Source organism: Notothenia coriiceps, unplaced genomic scaffold, assembly GCF_000735185.1.
Source record: "Notothenia coriiceps isolate Sejong01 unplaced genomic scaffold, NC01 NC01_scaffold00037244, whole genome shotgun sequence".
Taxonomy (NCBI): domain Eukaryota; kingdom Metazoa; phylum Chordata; class Actinopteri; order Perciformes; family Nototheniidae; genus Notothenia; species Notothenia coriiceps.
Window position 1 is genome coordinate 3,782,320 of NW_011369945.1, and position 16,909 is coordinate 3,799,228.

General features: G+C 39.4%; 1 protein-coding gene across 1 annotated transcript in view; it reads left to right on the forward strand.

The window, feature by feature from the left end:
• LOC104965199 (BRCA1-associated RING domain protein 1-like) overlaps positions 1-15,623 on the forward strand; it is a 27,514-nt gene extending 11,891 nt beyond the window's left edge. Inside the window, exon 2 of the mRNA XM_010794157.1 lies at positions 15,120-15,623. Within this exon, the coding sequence (XP_010792459.1) occupies positions 15,120-15,461 (342 nt within the window). The 3' untranslated portion in view covers positions 15,462-15,623. The remainder of the gene's footprint in view (positions 1-15,119) is intronic.
• Positions 15,624-16,909: the final 1,286 nt, after the last annotated feature.

Genomic DNA, 16,909 nt, shown 5'->3' on the forward strand with positions numbered 1-16,909 from the left:
GTCTATACAGCTTAAACTTCGTCTAGAATCTCAGTCAGGAGTTAGTACACACACACTCCTCTCTTCTTTCATCTCCTCGAACTCATACTCTGTCTTGCACATGACCTTCGTTCCTTTTGAGCCGCACATATAGACACTAACAAATGCCATTAACTTAATTGGTCAGCAGGAAAGAGCTCTCAGCAGATCAGACATTCATATGCTATATGTCATGTATAGAGGGTTACTCCATTAGCTAGCTAACTAATGTAACAACTTAGCTACAAGCACCAAACACTGCAACGGATTAAACATGTATAATATTATCATTTAGACTTCTTGGAAGTTCTGTTTACGTATATTCAAGCCGCACAGCACGACAATTTAAATTGTCTGGGTATTTGTAACGAATATTCCCAAAGCACAATCACCACGAACACCGGCTAAAGCTAAAGGGTCCAAGTACAGTACTAATGACTACTAACGGGGTTGTAGCCTCTATGGTTGTAGCCAGCAAGAGTGGGACAAGTTGCCGTTAGCTGAACAGTGAGGGCATGTACATGTCCAATCAAAGTGACCCACGCCTAATTTATGCAAAACTTTAAAGACTAATATAAATAAAAGGGTCGTGAGTTAGAAAACAATGTCACTCAGACGATTCATAATCATGAGAGGTGGAATCTAACTATATCGATAATCATATTGTATTGCATCCATGGGTAAAAACAGGTTGTTTTCTGCTGTAAAGTTGTGGCATATTAACATGGGGGTCTATGGAAATTGCTATGGAAATTGCCCTTATGCAGTCAGTCCCTAGCGGCCCATGTATGAACTGCAGTGTGTTGCACTTCCGTATTGGCGTCCCGGCTGTTCCCCAGAGTTTGCCGCTTGGTTAGAACAGACACTTTTGCATAACCTTCTGCTCAGTTCTTTATTGTATGCCTGTAATTGTGTGGGCATAATGTATATGTATGAGGTGCCTGGCAGGACTAGAATAAAATATTGAATTCATGGAACACAAAGGTCTTCTGTGAAAAACACAGTGGGATAGAGCCGGCGCACAGTGATGAGACTTCTAATAAGAGCTGTAGGCAGTCGGCTTCTCGCTCTCAGCAGAGATGAGAAGACAAAGTGGCTTTGACGCAAAATAAACATGTTCCACACAGTCCAGTTAATGCCAAAGATTACCCGTTATCGGTTTTCAGGTTTCCTGTGGTGGAGAGTAACTAAGTACAATTATTCATGTAGTTGTTTTTCACTACAATTCAGTCAGATATTGTATTTTATACCTTACTCCAGTTCATTTACTTTAAATCTTAACATGATATATACTTTCAGGTTCAGATTAATAACACAAAGTCATTCAAAAGTGGTTATTGTTTATTATTATAGGCAGGGCCGCCCCTCCCTACTGGCCGATCACGCAGACTGCGTGGGGCCTCACCTGGCAGAGGGGGCCTCACCTGGCAGAGGGGGCCTCAGCTTGCAGAGGGTGCTTCATTTTGCGGAGGGAGCCTCATCTGAAGCGCAAATGCGGCGCACCTACAGTGTAAGCGCGCCACAGTTTCGCCGCTGCGAGGCTCCACTAGCACCGCAATTCCCACCCCCCGTCGACTCTCGCGACACAGAGGGCCTCATCATATAACTTTGCGTGGGGCCACAAGTTGGCCAGGGGCGGTCCTGATTATAGGAAGATGAGACTATAATTAAACCCAGGCGGAGAACCACAGGCTGCCAAGCAGAATATAAAGTAATTAAACTCAGGCCCACCTTTACCTATAATGGAATAATACACATTATTCTGAAATGGCACATTATGCGCAATGAGTAATTTTACTCTTGGTATTTTAAATGTAGTGATGTCATTACTACTTCAATTTGTCCTTAAGTAACATTTTCAAAACCTGACTTTTTCTAACAAGTAAATCTTCCCTGTGGTATTGTGACTTTGACTCTCTGCCAAGAGCTGAGGTCTGACACTTGTTGCACTTTCCTCTCAGAGGCTAGAAGCCTTATGATAATCCAATTATTTGCAAGACTGCAACATGCCCCTGCTAGGCATTTTGACAGTGTCTCGTATGGAGCTCATGCACATGAGGAGGCTACAGTGATATTTCCAGACAAAATATATTGACATTACTTTACACAAAATACATTACTTGCATTAGCAGTCGGCCGAAAGCTGGACCAATAGCCAAGAAAATTGTGTTTTTGAGCAGGGGGTCTTTGCTTGGGAAGGTCTATTCCATGTGGCGATTACACATATCCCTGGCTGATTGTTGAAGGGTTTTTTTTTTATCATGGCACATGATTTTTCATCGCACAGAGACAATATAAGTTATTCCAATAGCCACTCATTACATGTACACTTCATGATGATCCTATACCATATTGGCTAGTAATCCTCAGTTACTTTAATTGTTTTTTTAGGAGTTTGTCAGTATCCATTGGAAGACTGACAGTGTGTTGCATGATGACATCCTTGACTAGTACATGTTTCTTTGTCCCACCCCACAGGTTTTTAAACTTAACCACTTACATAACAACATACTGTTACATCTTAACGTTTCTGTAACTACAATAATCTGTGAACAAAATGTGTTAGCACTGTATTGTTGCAAAGAAGCATTTTACAAGCGGCAAACCCTTTGACCAGAGAGCACACTAAGTGCATCACTCACTTGAGAGCTTTCAAGCACCAAATTGAACCAAATCATTTTGATCCTTTAACCTTATTGTAATCATTTATTGTAATTCCTGTGTATTATATATGGCAAAATGGTTTGCATATGCTACTATGACAATGAAGTAATGTTGGGTAATGATAACTCCGTACTCATTGTGCACCAATCATTCATAGCTGACAGAAATGCTGGAGTTTGATTGGCATCTATTCATTTCCTCTGAATTGAGAACAGGCTTAATCAGAGTCAATCATTGACCCTTTCAGACAGATACTGATAGCAGAATGACGCTGAGGATTAGCTGGCGCTGCCATTACCTTGTTTACCTCCCGTGTTCGTAAGCCAGAAAATGGCTGCATAAATGGCACAAAAACATTAATCACAGCATGCCATTTTGTCTCCCTCTGTAGCGCCTTCCAATACAAAGGCTTTCATTTCCTGTTCAATCTCCTGACAGAAATCCAATCAGCAGTGGATCATAATTTATTCACACTTGGAGCGTAAATCCACTTCAGGTGTAGTGAAGACATCTTATTATTTTAGCAGACACACAAAAGAGACAAAGCCCACATGTTGTCTTAGCCGACAACAGAAAGGGATTGTGTTTTCAATTTGATTGACAGATAAATGGAGAGGAGATATAATTCGTAGTTTAGTTTAGTTTAGTTTATTTATTTATAGTGTCGTGGACAGTCCCCATCGATGAACTGTCACAAAAACAGTAAATGGTGCAGCTTTAGCCGACATGGCTAATTTCCTGCTGTTGTCCCCGGCCAGTAAATATTATTTTATTTTATTTCTGATGAATGGTCTTTTTTCTGTCTTCACCACAAGAAGAACCAACCAGCTTATTGACCGCTGGTGGCTTATATCCACATGTTTTATTCACATTTTATATTTGAACATAAAATGACCTAAATGGAAACTGTTAGAAAAATCTCACTCGTCACCGGCTTGAGTTTCAATATCAGGATACATGTATTAGTTGCTTAGTTCAGATTAGCTGAGGCCCACGTAAGGAATCAACATGACAGTCATATGCCTAGGGGATGAATCATCATGTTAATTGTTGTCACATAGCTATCATATGTCTAACACAGTGTCTCATGATCTTCTTCTATGTAATCATACATCCTCTCATGTACACAGTTACAGTTGGGCCTTCGTCATCATCAATCAATCAACCAATGTTTATTTATATAGCCCAATATCACAAATGTTACATTTGTCCCAGTGGTCTTCACAGTTTGTACAGAATATCAGTATGACAATACGACACCCTCTGTCCTTAGACCCTCACATCGTACAAGGAAAAACTTCCAAAGAAAAAACCCACAGTTTAAAGGGGAACATGGGAGAAACCTCAGGGAGAGCAACAGAGGAGGGATCCCTCTCCCAGGACGGACAGACGTGCAATAGATGCCGTGTGTAAATCGAAGAATGTGCTATTCTGATATTGAAAGAGCACATTCAGTATTTTACTGAAACTAAAAATAATGGTAAAGATGTTTACTCTTGGATGGTTGAATCGACAAAAGATAAAATGTATTGTGCAATGAAAATAAATTCAGAAAACAGATTATGAAGCACATGAAGCATGCGACTTCAACATCTACTAAAGCTTCTGCTTCACTGATGATACCAAAAATAGTGCCAAATTAAAACAGTCTCCTCTTGGCTCAACACAGAAGCATTACATACAAAATACCAAACACAAACATCTACATATCTGAGCTCTACAGGCTTAAAATGAAGTGAAAACGATCTCCCTGTGGTGCGGGATGTTCATCAGCATGAAGAGTAATCGTGTATGTTTATTAAGTTTGTTTACTGCACCCCTTGGAATTAAAAAATCAACTGATGCATGAAATAAACAAAAGGCAGACTATGATATGGCTTCTCTTTCCCACCAATTACTAGGCAATGAAATGTAACGTTCATAATCACATGGCTCATATCACTCCATGGTCTGAACGCCCTTCAGCTTGTCAGGGATCCAAGATTCAACGTATCGAGGTGAGGACAGTGATCAGGTGTATCTCATGGATTTCTCCTCCTCCACCTTCCCACACTTGGTTACCAATGTCATAACTGTACCTGCTATTTTCAGTACCTATAACATCATTTTATATTATAGGATCACACTGATAAAAATAAACATATATGCAGAATGTTGGGGGGATAGTTTTTTTTAAATCTTATTCTTTATTAGGATCCCCACTAGCATGTGCATTGTCTATTCTTCCTGGGATCCTCACACACACAAAACATACATAAAACAAAACTAAAGCAAAACAAAACAGCTCATCATTTCATGCAATTTACAGTGATATATGAAGGGAAAACTAAAATGGTCATCCAATTGTAGCCATCATAAAGCCAAACAAAAAATTTCAAATAATTGTACATAACAATGCATACAGTTTAGCTAGGAGAACACATCAAGTCAGGGTATAATTCAGTTACTTGTAGTCTAGTTAAACACTTTCCAATCACATCCATAGACCTCTGAGTTTAATGCTGCAAATGTATGCTAAAAAGAGATATGTCTCATTGCACTGCCAACAAAATAAGTATATTTGTTCTGCAGAGCCTCCACAATTGAATTGTGTCTCTCCTCAGAGCTCTGACACCGGAAGAAAGGAGACTGAAAACAGTTTAACAATACACCTCCATTGATTTATCCTTTATTGCTTGAGATTTATGAATTATTGTAAATCTGATGGTGTCTCTCATAACACTGCCAGAGGCTTTTTAAATCAAGCTGACAGACTTATTATTAAGCATTGAAGGCAGCGTAGCATGGAGGAATGAACCATCCCTGATCCAGGAGGACACAATATTAGCCAACACTCCCTGGTGTTGAGAAGTTGTTGTGCCAGAACTACATCCCCCAACAATTGCCATGGCACTCTCCATCAGTCATAGCAATGAAAAAGCATTGGCCTAACAATAATGGAATCTGAAGCCACTCTCACTGTAGATCAGTCCAGCCTCCTTGATATTGCATGACTTTCTAACACACTAATAAATATTACAGTGCTGTCACCCCCTCACAGTTTATTGGGCATGCGTGGGAATGTGCTTGATGGTAATTTATGGGATTCAAGTAATGCATTAATAATAGATGCAAACCATGAGGGAAAAAACAAAGTAATAGGCAATGTGCGGAGTTATGGCCACCTCTTTGCCCACAAGGAGTAACAAGCTGAACATAACACTGCTGAAGTGCCTTCTAAACTGCAGCACTCTACCGAAATATAAATGCATTCACCATTGTTAGATGTTTTGGTATCCGTAGAGGAGCATTTGAAGTTCATTTTTTGCTACTATTTGAAGAAAAACCAAAACCACACCACACACACTTCTGGAACGGATGGGAGAGAATGAATGCTGTCAGAAAATCATCCAATCATCATCCACGTTTACACAAGAAAAGAAACTGAAAAGCCACTTTTACACAGCCAATTGCTTTACACTTGAAAAAGTCCAACGCATTATAAGTACTTGTCTTAACTCGGAAGAACAGTCGAGCTGCAATGCCTCATGAATAAAACTGTGTTCTTTAAAAATGTCCTTCTCTCACTGCTCTCTGTCCTTACACTCTGTATTTTATGAAGTACTTTTTCTAAACTTCCATTACACTGCAGGAGAGGAATATGCCTTGGTTTCTAATGCAAACCTGATTCTGTATCTCAGATTCATCAGTAACACCAAAAGAAAAAGAATCATTTTGAGCTGCCACTCATTTTTATCAGACTCACTGAGCTACACACTCCTCCCTCCATGTGCTTTATAATAAAATGTTTTTTGTCTTATTTTAACTTTAATTGATAAGCCAGGACTATGATTTAACAGATGCAGATTACACAAGATTCATATTACAATTCAGGAAACACTGCAGATTAAAAAAGCATACTTGAGAAAAGAAATCTAAATATTTGGACACAGTTGTGAGCCTATTCCGTTTTATATCGTGAAATGGTAACCCCTAACACGGCACAATCCACACCCATGACATAAAATGGTTGCTCAGGTTCATTTGAAACCATGACAGAAAAAATGATGAACGCTTTCTGTTGGAAACCTTTATCTGCCATGAGATAAGTGTGACAGTTTTGATTGATGTCGAGCAGTACAGTTCTGCCAGGGCTTTGTCCCAGGACTTGAACTATTAGTAGATTAGGTTACGACTGTATATCTGCAGAGGGTGACTGTGGCATAGTCCACATGACAGGCTACAAAGCTGTCATGCAGACACACTCAGGAGGCCTGCGTGGCTTCCTGTAAAATGGAAAAAAACAAGCATGCAAATCAATCATTTGTCATGCTGATCTTATCCATGGTGCCATTTATTTTCCCCACTTTGTCATTTCATTTTATTGAAACATTTGTGGAGGATCTGACTCATGATTCACTAGCAATTTCATCTTGGTGTATTGCAATATCGGAGTATTGGGAATTCTCTGTTTAATGTTTGATTTTATCTTCGACCCAATCCTCCTTGCCAGCATTTCTTTGCATTTTTTAAGTGTCTCCAGGGATGGCGATCTCAATTTGTCAGACGCGAAGACTGAAATAACTCACCAACTATTGGATGGACCCATGGCCTCTAAAAGATGGAGAAAATTGATTGAACGGTGCAATCATATAAACTAAAATAAAAATGTAATGGCCCAATTTTGGACCGTGTTTTTGCCAATATACTGATCTTTTTTTTCTATTTGGTTTGTTTTTTAATCTATCTGTTATTCAGGTATTTATGTGTTTTTTATGAAGCAGTGTGAGGAACTATTACCATGAAATACTTTAGCCCCCTTTGTCTCACAAATCAGCTTTCATCTACTTTTCCTCTCTTATTATTTATTTATTTAGTTTTTTGTCTTTGGAATTGAGGCACAGTGAATGAATATTTTTAACAAAGTACCTGCACAGAGAAAATAAGACAATGCATTCAAAGTAATAAAAACACTCCCCAGATGATGACCTACTAACTTGGGTGATCCTCTGTTTTATTTATTTTATTTGTATATACTGCATTGTCTTTTGTATGTTTCTTATGCTGGTGTTATGTATTCTGTATCTTGTTTTTTTGTGTGTTTGTATGGTGACCTTGAGAGCCTTGAAAGGCGCCTATATAAAATAAATGAATTATTATTATTATCTTGTAACTTTAGGGCAAAATGAAGTTGACATTTTTAGTTTTAGCTAAAATATGTTTGCACTTTTTTATGGATTTTCAATGGCATTTGTCACAGATATGTATGCCCCCTTGAGGAGAACATTGTAATGACTTCTCTGACTTTGTATCTATCACCATCATCTGGTCCAACACTTACATTTGTCCTTTTTCGTAAGACCCCTGAGTCTCAGATGTACTTTGTATTTACTGCTAATTAGCAAATGTATTCATGCTAACACGCTAAACCAACATGCTAAACATAGCAAACTTCATACCAAAAGTATATTTGCATTGGCATTGTGAGCATGTTTACAAGCTGAACAGCCTCAAAGACATTACTCGTGTTCTCTTTGCTGGCAGGTTAAGTCACACTTCACAGTAATCTCAGCAATTCAACCTGTCATTTATCTACTTAGTACAATTTTAGTTGCCATAAATTAATCCATGCGATAAATATAGCTGTGTAAAGTCAAATACGGACGGACACAGTGACAGAGCAGCTTTTAAATTACCCCGTGAAGAGACAAACAAGAAGCGCACTACAATAAATAACAATTTGTCACAGCTGTATTTTTAATAAGGTGGAAATGTGTTGAGGAGATATTCCTCCTATCTTGCACAGGAAGTTATGAAAGGAAAACCTACCTAGTTTTTGAAAGGCCTTATGTTTGCGTCAGTAATCACTCTGTCCTTTTTCCCCCTGGGTCAGCCACATCGCTGCGGGTAGAGCAGCTGAATGCTGATGGGACCAAAGCAGTTGCCACAATCCCATTTGAGCAGTCACTGGTACTTCGCCTTAAATGCTTTTCAATCTGCTGGAGATCACATTAGGCGGCTACTTCTTATCGACTCATCTAAAGAGTTTATGTCTTCATCTAATTAAGGGCAGTGCTTCCATAATAGCTCAATGCTTAGGCTGAGTTATTTCATAAGTGTGTAGCTAAGCCTACAGTCCCATACAGTATCTGCTCCGCCACTGTTGGTTTCAAATCTACTCAGTTATGTCGTGTGTCATGGTAATCACACTGTCATAACTGACACAGATAATCGTCATTATGCCATGGTTTTTATCGTCTTTGATCAGTTTTGTTGATGTTGTAGATCTTCAATAATTTCTCGACTTCATATACTCTGCACTCTGTTAATAGGCAATGTGGTCTTGCAGCGGCGAGTGTCAGTTTCTTGATATACTGTACTATCGGGAGACTTATTGAAGTTGACAGGATTACAGTTCAGGCAGATATGGGATGGATCCAAGGTGTCCACTGCCAGGGCCTGCCAGCGCAGTCTGTTTCCGTGCTGCTCTTTGTGTCACAAGGCAAGCCTCCTTTTGCGACAAGGGATTGAAATATGTGCCAGAGATGTGTTATGAATGTGAATGCAGCTTCTGCAATAACAAGCCAAAACACTTTCAAGGGGCAACAAACCGGCTTCTAGACTAAACTATGGTAAGTCATAGACTTGCTTACACTGCAGGGAACACTTATTTATGTATCTGTTACAAATAATTGGACACATTTTCATACAATTCCATGTGGGGAAGTCTTTTGTCAGAACTAAACAAGGGATTCAACTTGTAAGACCACCTTACATTTAATACTCTAAAATACACAGCCCAGTCTCACGGCATGTTGTGTTACAGTCACTTAATTTAATCTATTGACCCGTGTACACCAAGGGCGAAAATCGAATCTTTGGAAAGCGGAAGCTACGTGGCTTATCAATATTTGTCTTACTCCATCTCAAGCCACAATTATTGTTTTTACTTTTTTATTATTATTGTATAATGTCTGATGTTTTTGCCGTCCGTGAGGAAGAGAGTCAGGGCTCAGAATACTGAAATTTGTATTTTATTTATCGTTTAAATATATGGTTTAAGGTATTTCTTGACAGGAACTGGAACATTGAAAGTGATGGTTGGGATTTCAAAAAATAAATATGTTTCAATTGTCACCACTCACACATAAGCACTTATAGCAGAACACTACCCTGCAAATTGCTCGATTGATCGAGGAGCATTTTGGTGTTAAGAGTCTCACCCAAGGACACTTTGACACATAACACACAGAAGGAGTCAGGGATCTAACATTTGAGCACAGCACATTTGAATAAAATTGGTATATTAAAAAATGTATTTACAATTGTGGATATTTCGCAGTTATTAATGAATGTTTTAATGTTCTCGCAATTTCAAGTCCCTACCGTATGAGTGAAATATATGCTTGTTGGGTTTTATTTCTTGCAGTGATCATCCTGACTGAAGGATATTTGTCATCCTTGCACTGTGAACTGATTCCTCTAACACCACTTTATTGACACTAGATACAAAAATAAAAAAGTCTATCTCTCCAGGATCTCTTAATTGTGTGTATTTTCTGCAGCAGATGGCCCCCATGATGCTATTGACACCAAAAAGCAACATCTGCTTTTCTCTAACTTCTTGGTTGGTTTCCATCAATAAAGATTTTCTGAAATCTTTCCAATTTGGCAAAAAAAAAAACGTTAAATGAATACCCTTCAACTGAATAGGAATGGGCCATGTCCCAAAGAAGGTTTTTGACAATAAACGCAGCAGTGAACCGTGCCAGGCCGTCATTAAGGGATTGTTTAGAAGAGGAGCCAATGGTCTCTTTCTGTTTGTTGTTTTATTGGGCCTGTTGCTTGTGCTGTGGACTCACTCTGTTCTGTGACTACAGATCAGCTTCTGTTAAATCGCTCGGTCAGTCTCATCCGTCTGATCTTTATGTTTTATGTCAGTCGATAAAAACAGAATGAAGCAATGCCACTGGGGTGTGTGATTGGGTACCTACAAATCCATCTCCAAAAACAAATCCCTCTGTGTAGGAAGAAAGCATCTTTTCTCAGTGGTCTGATCATGTGTTTAATCCTGTAATCCTTCAGTTGTCATGGATACAGAGGTTTTCTAAATCATTCATTTTACTCCATTATCTAAAACTTCGACTGCTAAGACAATGAAAGGTGTCCTCTGAGGTCAAACACTGTAAAAACAATTATTGAGCTGTACACCCAGGGAGTTCCTTTTTTTCAAAAGGCTGTGCAAGTGCTGTGAAAGTATGAATAGAAAACCTTATATCAGCATCAAACAGTCTGAAAAGATAACATAGATATAATGTAACGCCATGTACATTTTTGCAATATTGACGACCTTCATCTGCTTCACAAAGTTATTTTCTGATAATAATAATAATTTAAAGATATTGTATGGCATTGTATTTGTGCAATCGTTTGGTTCATGTAGACTGCTGTCACATTGATATTCCTTTTTAAAAGTCCCTTAAGAAGACCATTTACTAATTTCATGTCATTACCACACCGCAGCAGCACTGAGTGCTTTTCTCTCAGTTTGGGTGATAAAGTTGTGAATATTTAAGCAGCCAGTCTGGCTTTACAAACACACATACTCATTTCAACTGACTTCAACACATTAGATTGGCTCCATTCATAGGCAGAGCTAATATTGAAACCCTGTTAATGGCTCTGCATCCAATTATTCAGAACAAACACAAGAGCAGTTGAATGCCAAAATAGGAATTAAGAATTAATGTGTAGGGTAATTGTGATGCAAATGAAGGCAGATGCCTACACCAACATGAAAATCACATTTGCTATTCTTGTGATCTTGGGGCAGTATCCCAATTGCATTTATGACTGATGGAAACGCCAAAGCCTCTGACAGTAAATGGTGATTATTAAAAGATATTTGTGAGCATTTTGTGTAATGGACCAGTTCCACTTTGGAAAATGTAGCTTTTATAGGGAGTCTTCGTCAGAACTTACATAACCATAAAACATTTTTTAGGTGGATCTCCCAATTAGTATTCTAGATTTGAGAGATGTTCTTTCCCACATGGTATTAGTATTTGTGTCATGCTTTGAAGATGCACCACAGGAGACAGCATTAGAAGCATATTGTACAGCCAAGTGAAACATTTCCACTGTTTTAGCTCTAATCTTAACGGGTGTGCACATTTATTTAACAAACAACACCAATCAATGCTATCAGTGTTGCTATGCAGTGTGGTAAAATGAGTGGAACATGTAAACTTATGGATGATTGGTTTCTGTTGATTAACACAATACAAAATAAGTAATCTGATCGTAAACATCTCCTACATTTAGATTTAGTCTGAATATAAACATGCACAGATTGAAGCTTCAGAAGTGCTAATAATGCAGGCTTTCTACACAATGTTCTCTCAAGTAAAGAGAAAATCCCTTTATTCATATTCAATAGCCGAAGAGAAGGTCAAGTAAATAGTAAGCTGCCCTAAAAAGGAGTGAAGAGCAGAAACAGTGATGTAATGCATAGCCTTTATTTTTTATTTCAGGAAACAACTGCAGGGGGGAAAATGTACAATACAATCTGTACTTAAGGCTGGCTGTGTGGCCATCTCATGACTATAGCTATTAGTGCAGTATATCAATGCAGTTATTTCACTTAGTTGGCTTAGATTTCAAATCTGTTTTGAACTCAATGCTCATATTATATTCTGTTTTAAGGGAAATCATAATTATAATAAAATGTGCTGAGTTTCTCATAATGAGGATAATGTCTTGCTATAACAACAAAAATAAACCATCACCCTAAAGAGCTGGCTCTAAAGTCTATGTTGGAGAAACAGACAATTATCAGTTTCACAAATTAATTGAGTTTTGCATCATGATGTGGGTGAGACACAGTAAAAGTTTGGTATTAATGAGCATGATGTTGAACTTAATGTGCCTACACTTAGAAGCAGAGAGCTGCACAGAAAAAAATCCGTCTGACAAAGAGATGGTTCGTTTCTCATTATTTGTTTGATGGGCTCAAACACAGAAGGTTATTCTAGACTAATTAGATTATTGTTAGCTATGGACTAGTGGCATGTCAAAGCTATGTATGTAAAAGCAGTGCCAGGGATTAGTCAATCTTCTCAACTGTTTCTAAACTGTGTAACTGTTTATTTCCAGTCATTGACTAATGTTATCATTGTTTGCGCCATCATGTCTCCCATTGAGCATTTACAGAGCATGTAAATTAGCAATACTAGAACATTTAGAGATTAGTATGCAGGACAAATATATTTTTGTTAAAATGTTCTCATTATAATGAGACAGTGACCTTGATTATATTTTATTTGATTAAAGTAACGATATCAGCGACGTACTACTGAAAATTATTTATACAGGGTCACATTTTTAGTTTTTTGGGCCGCAAGCTACTGGCAGATTGTTTGTGTTTCTGCAATCAGTTCAAGGATCAAGGAGTGGGATGGACATCTTTTTAATATGGACAGAATAAGGTGTTGTGGGGCGACTGTGGCTGCGAGGGAGTGCGGTCGTCTTTCAACCAGAAGGTTGTGGGTTCGATCCCTGCCCATGCAGTCAACATGTCGATGTATCCTTGGGCAAGATGCTTAACCCTGATAGTCCAGCAGTAAGTCCTCAAAAAAGGCTTTAGTTTTGGAGATACCCCTACCCGAGGTAAAAGAAATGACAACAATGATTTTTCTTATCTTTAGGGTCTCCCATTAATGAAATTGATTGTTGTCAAATTTTATTTTGGGGGAAAACATGTTTTTTTGGTTGTTCTTTAGAACTACTCCAATCCCTGAAAAATAGCCAAATTAGACCAGGCCGAATATGGGAAAGGTGACTTGAAAATGGCCTCTCTTTTCCTCTTCAGATTTGCTGAGGTATGAACCAGGTGGCTGTCCTACATCACCAAATAGTCAGACAATTATTTAACTAAAGAAATACTGAATTATAGTCCTGTAAACTTAGCTTTAGTTTAGAAGGAAATTGTACTTTTTGGTGATAGGAACTAGGACTCAATCACTTTTCTCTCATTTATCAGAAACACAGAAATCCCTAAAAAATATACCATTACTGAATTGTCTAGGGTGCTATTGAACACTAACCAGTAGTTGTATGGAAATATCTGGTACAGTTCTATTGCAAATGAGATTTCTTTAGACATATGCCTACTGTACCTCTTCTCTCAGACAGTCAAACTCCGAATGGGGGATAAGTGGCACAATAGCTTATAAGTTAAGAATGCTCACTCTGATGGTCATTATATTTGGAGAGGGAAATACCAGGTGGCTGAACTACATGACCAAATAGTAAGAATAAGAGTAACCCAATACAATTAAGTGTATTAGTTCTAAATGGCAAGCTTCTAAAACATAGGTGTAAATAGTACAGGTTTTATTGAAACTGGAACCTTAATTCAAAGTAAAGTATACAAATCATCAAATAATTCAGTGAGAGGTCAAGTATATAGATACTAGAATATAATGTTAAATGTCAGGTTCCTCAGAAACGTTAGGGGACACATTTTGACATTCTGTCAATGTGTCCCCTGGTTTCATGGCCCCATCTCTGACAATCCACCCCCTGCCAACAGGACTCCATAACAAGGGTTTGGGTTCGGCCTGTGACACCATATCACTGTCTGAAACATTGCACTTTGTACATGTTGTTGAAATGCATCCTCTGTTGGCGGCAGATTTTCCGAGGCTGCATCTGTTGTTGATGCAATTATGAACCTCAGTTCATCCAAGTTTGTGCACATCAGTCCAATTTCCTTTTTTCCAATAGCAGAAGCGCAAATTCTCTTGCGACTGGCAAAGACTCTTCCAAGCTGGCAGAGAGTCCAAAATGGGCCAGATCTTTGAGCTGAATAGTACAGAATAGGAAAGACAACAGCATTCACCCAACTCAAGACCCACCTCAGCGAGCTCAAAGATCTGGCCCATTTTGGACTCTCTGCCGCAGAGAGTCCAAAATGGGCCAGATCTTTGAGCTCGCTGAGGTGGGTCTTGAGTTGGGTGAATGCTGTTGTCTTTCCTATTCTGTACTATTCAGCTCAANTCAGATTTTTGGCCATTTTATGATGTCATAACGATTTTTTGGCTTGTGTAACCATTAGCCAATCACCAACCAAGGTAACCCCCCCTCCCCCCCTTATCACCTGAATCTCCTCCTAGAGCACCATTGTGTTGTTTTTAACCAAATATCTCGCAGAGGGGCGTGGGGAGGGGCTCCTTATTTTCATCTAAAGTAACAGACAGAGAATCAGCACTTTTGAAACAGGCCTGAAACAGAGGGGATTGTGGGATGCTGCAATGATCTGTTTGGTGTTTGGAGCCAAACACCTCAGAGACATGCTTTGTATATATCTGAGACTTATAATATATTGATGAAAAAGAGTATAATAGGGGACCTTTAATAAAAGCCCCCCTACTAATGCTTGAATTCATATTTTGTAGCTCCCACCGCTCTTCGATGGCTGTTTCTTCTTCCTCCTTGGCTCCTTCAAAGCGCCGTCCAAAGACAAGCTCACCAAGCTGCTCCGGGAGGGGGGGGGTCAGCTCCTGATCCGGCAGCCCAAGCCCGACAGCGACGTGACGCAGACCCTGAGCGCTGCGGCCTACCACGCTCTGCCGGGCTCCGACCAGGCCCTCTGCACCCAGTACATCATCTTTGAACGCCAGGGCCCCCACAAGCCACCAGCGGTGAGGAGGGGTAAGGTGTGGTCCGCTCCCTCCAACTGGATCATCGACTGCATCGCTGCCTTCCGACTCCTCCCCGTGTCTCACCCTCAAACATAGGTTTAAACAGGTTTTCCTATATTCAATAACAATTTTGCTCTTTTATAACGTGTCCTTAAGCATGGTCATCATGTTCTCTCTTAGTTTTTTTTATATGCAATGATTAAGTGACAGTTATCACCGAAACATTTGAATGTTGCTTAAAATAATAAAGTGCCAATGTGCCCAATTTGCTGTTTGTTCATTTTTCGCGGGTTAAATATGTCTCCTACAATTGATACACACATACCTGGAAAAAAACCTTCATCAGAGGCCTGTACTACGAAGCAGGATTTTTGCTTAGACGACTAACTTCAGGGAAAACTCTGGGTTTCCGGTCCTACGATGCTGGTTCTCTTTTTAGCAGGCTAGATCTCCATGGTAACTTGCCCCGGAGCAGCAGGTTAGGTTGCAGGCTAAGAGCTCAACTCAGTGAAAGCACTGGCTGCTGACCAATCAGAGCTCAGTGTGCGGAGTTTAAAGCGATCAAGTCATATTACAGCTGAAAGGAAATACAGAAAAGCTGCCGTTGCAGGAAAGACGGCCGGCAAAAATCCCCGACTGTGTGAATGTGAACATTAATAGAATATCCCCTCCCATCTTCAGAGCAATCTGACTATTATAACATTAGCGTTAAGAAAGCTTACTTAAATATCTGCCACAACATAAGTAACCGGATCAAATTAACATTAAGTACAGTCCGCGGCATATCACATCATAATCTATCATATATCTCCTTATCTGAGTCAGCTGAGCCGTATCTGGCCGTGCAACACTCACAGTGTCACATACTGTATGCAGAAGTATTATTTTAAGCAACACATTAAGTTGACGAAACACTAAAGACAAATGTAATTAAAGTCAGATCCACTCGTGTCTTAGACGGGGCAGTGATATCATAAACCTGTTAATGTACGCATTCAAACACTTTTTCTTTTACCAGCTGTATTCGCCTTGCAGGTGCAACTATGTGGCTTTTATCCTGGATACAGTGTTTAAGTCATGGATGTTTAAGGTTTAACTTCTTCATATGTCTAATATTATAGTTGACTTTTCATTCAGGAAGTATGACGCGCTGCGCTGTCAGTACGCTTCTCCATGTTTGTGATTGGTCGAATGCTCCAAATACCACCCCTTTCATGTGAACGCGCACCTAACTAGATAGGACACGGCTGGTTTGAGCGATCCACTTGATAACCCGCGTCGTAGTACAGTTTAGCGAGAGCGCGTAAGTTTTGGATTAGGCCAACCGGCTAACTCAAACATATCCAGGTTAGGTTAAACCCACTTCAGCTGCTTGTGTCCTCACTCTGATTCCTCAGGTTATTACCCCGAGCTCTTGGCCATAGATGAAGTAGATCTACTGGTAAATTGCTCCCTCTTCACCACCACACCAATAATTCCTGCATCGCTGTTGGTCCTTCTCCACTATCACTAGCCCATGTATGCAGTTTTATCTGTTGTGTGTG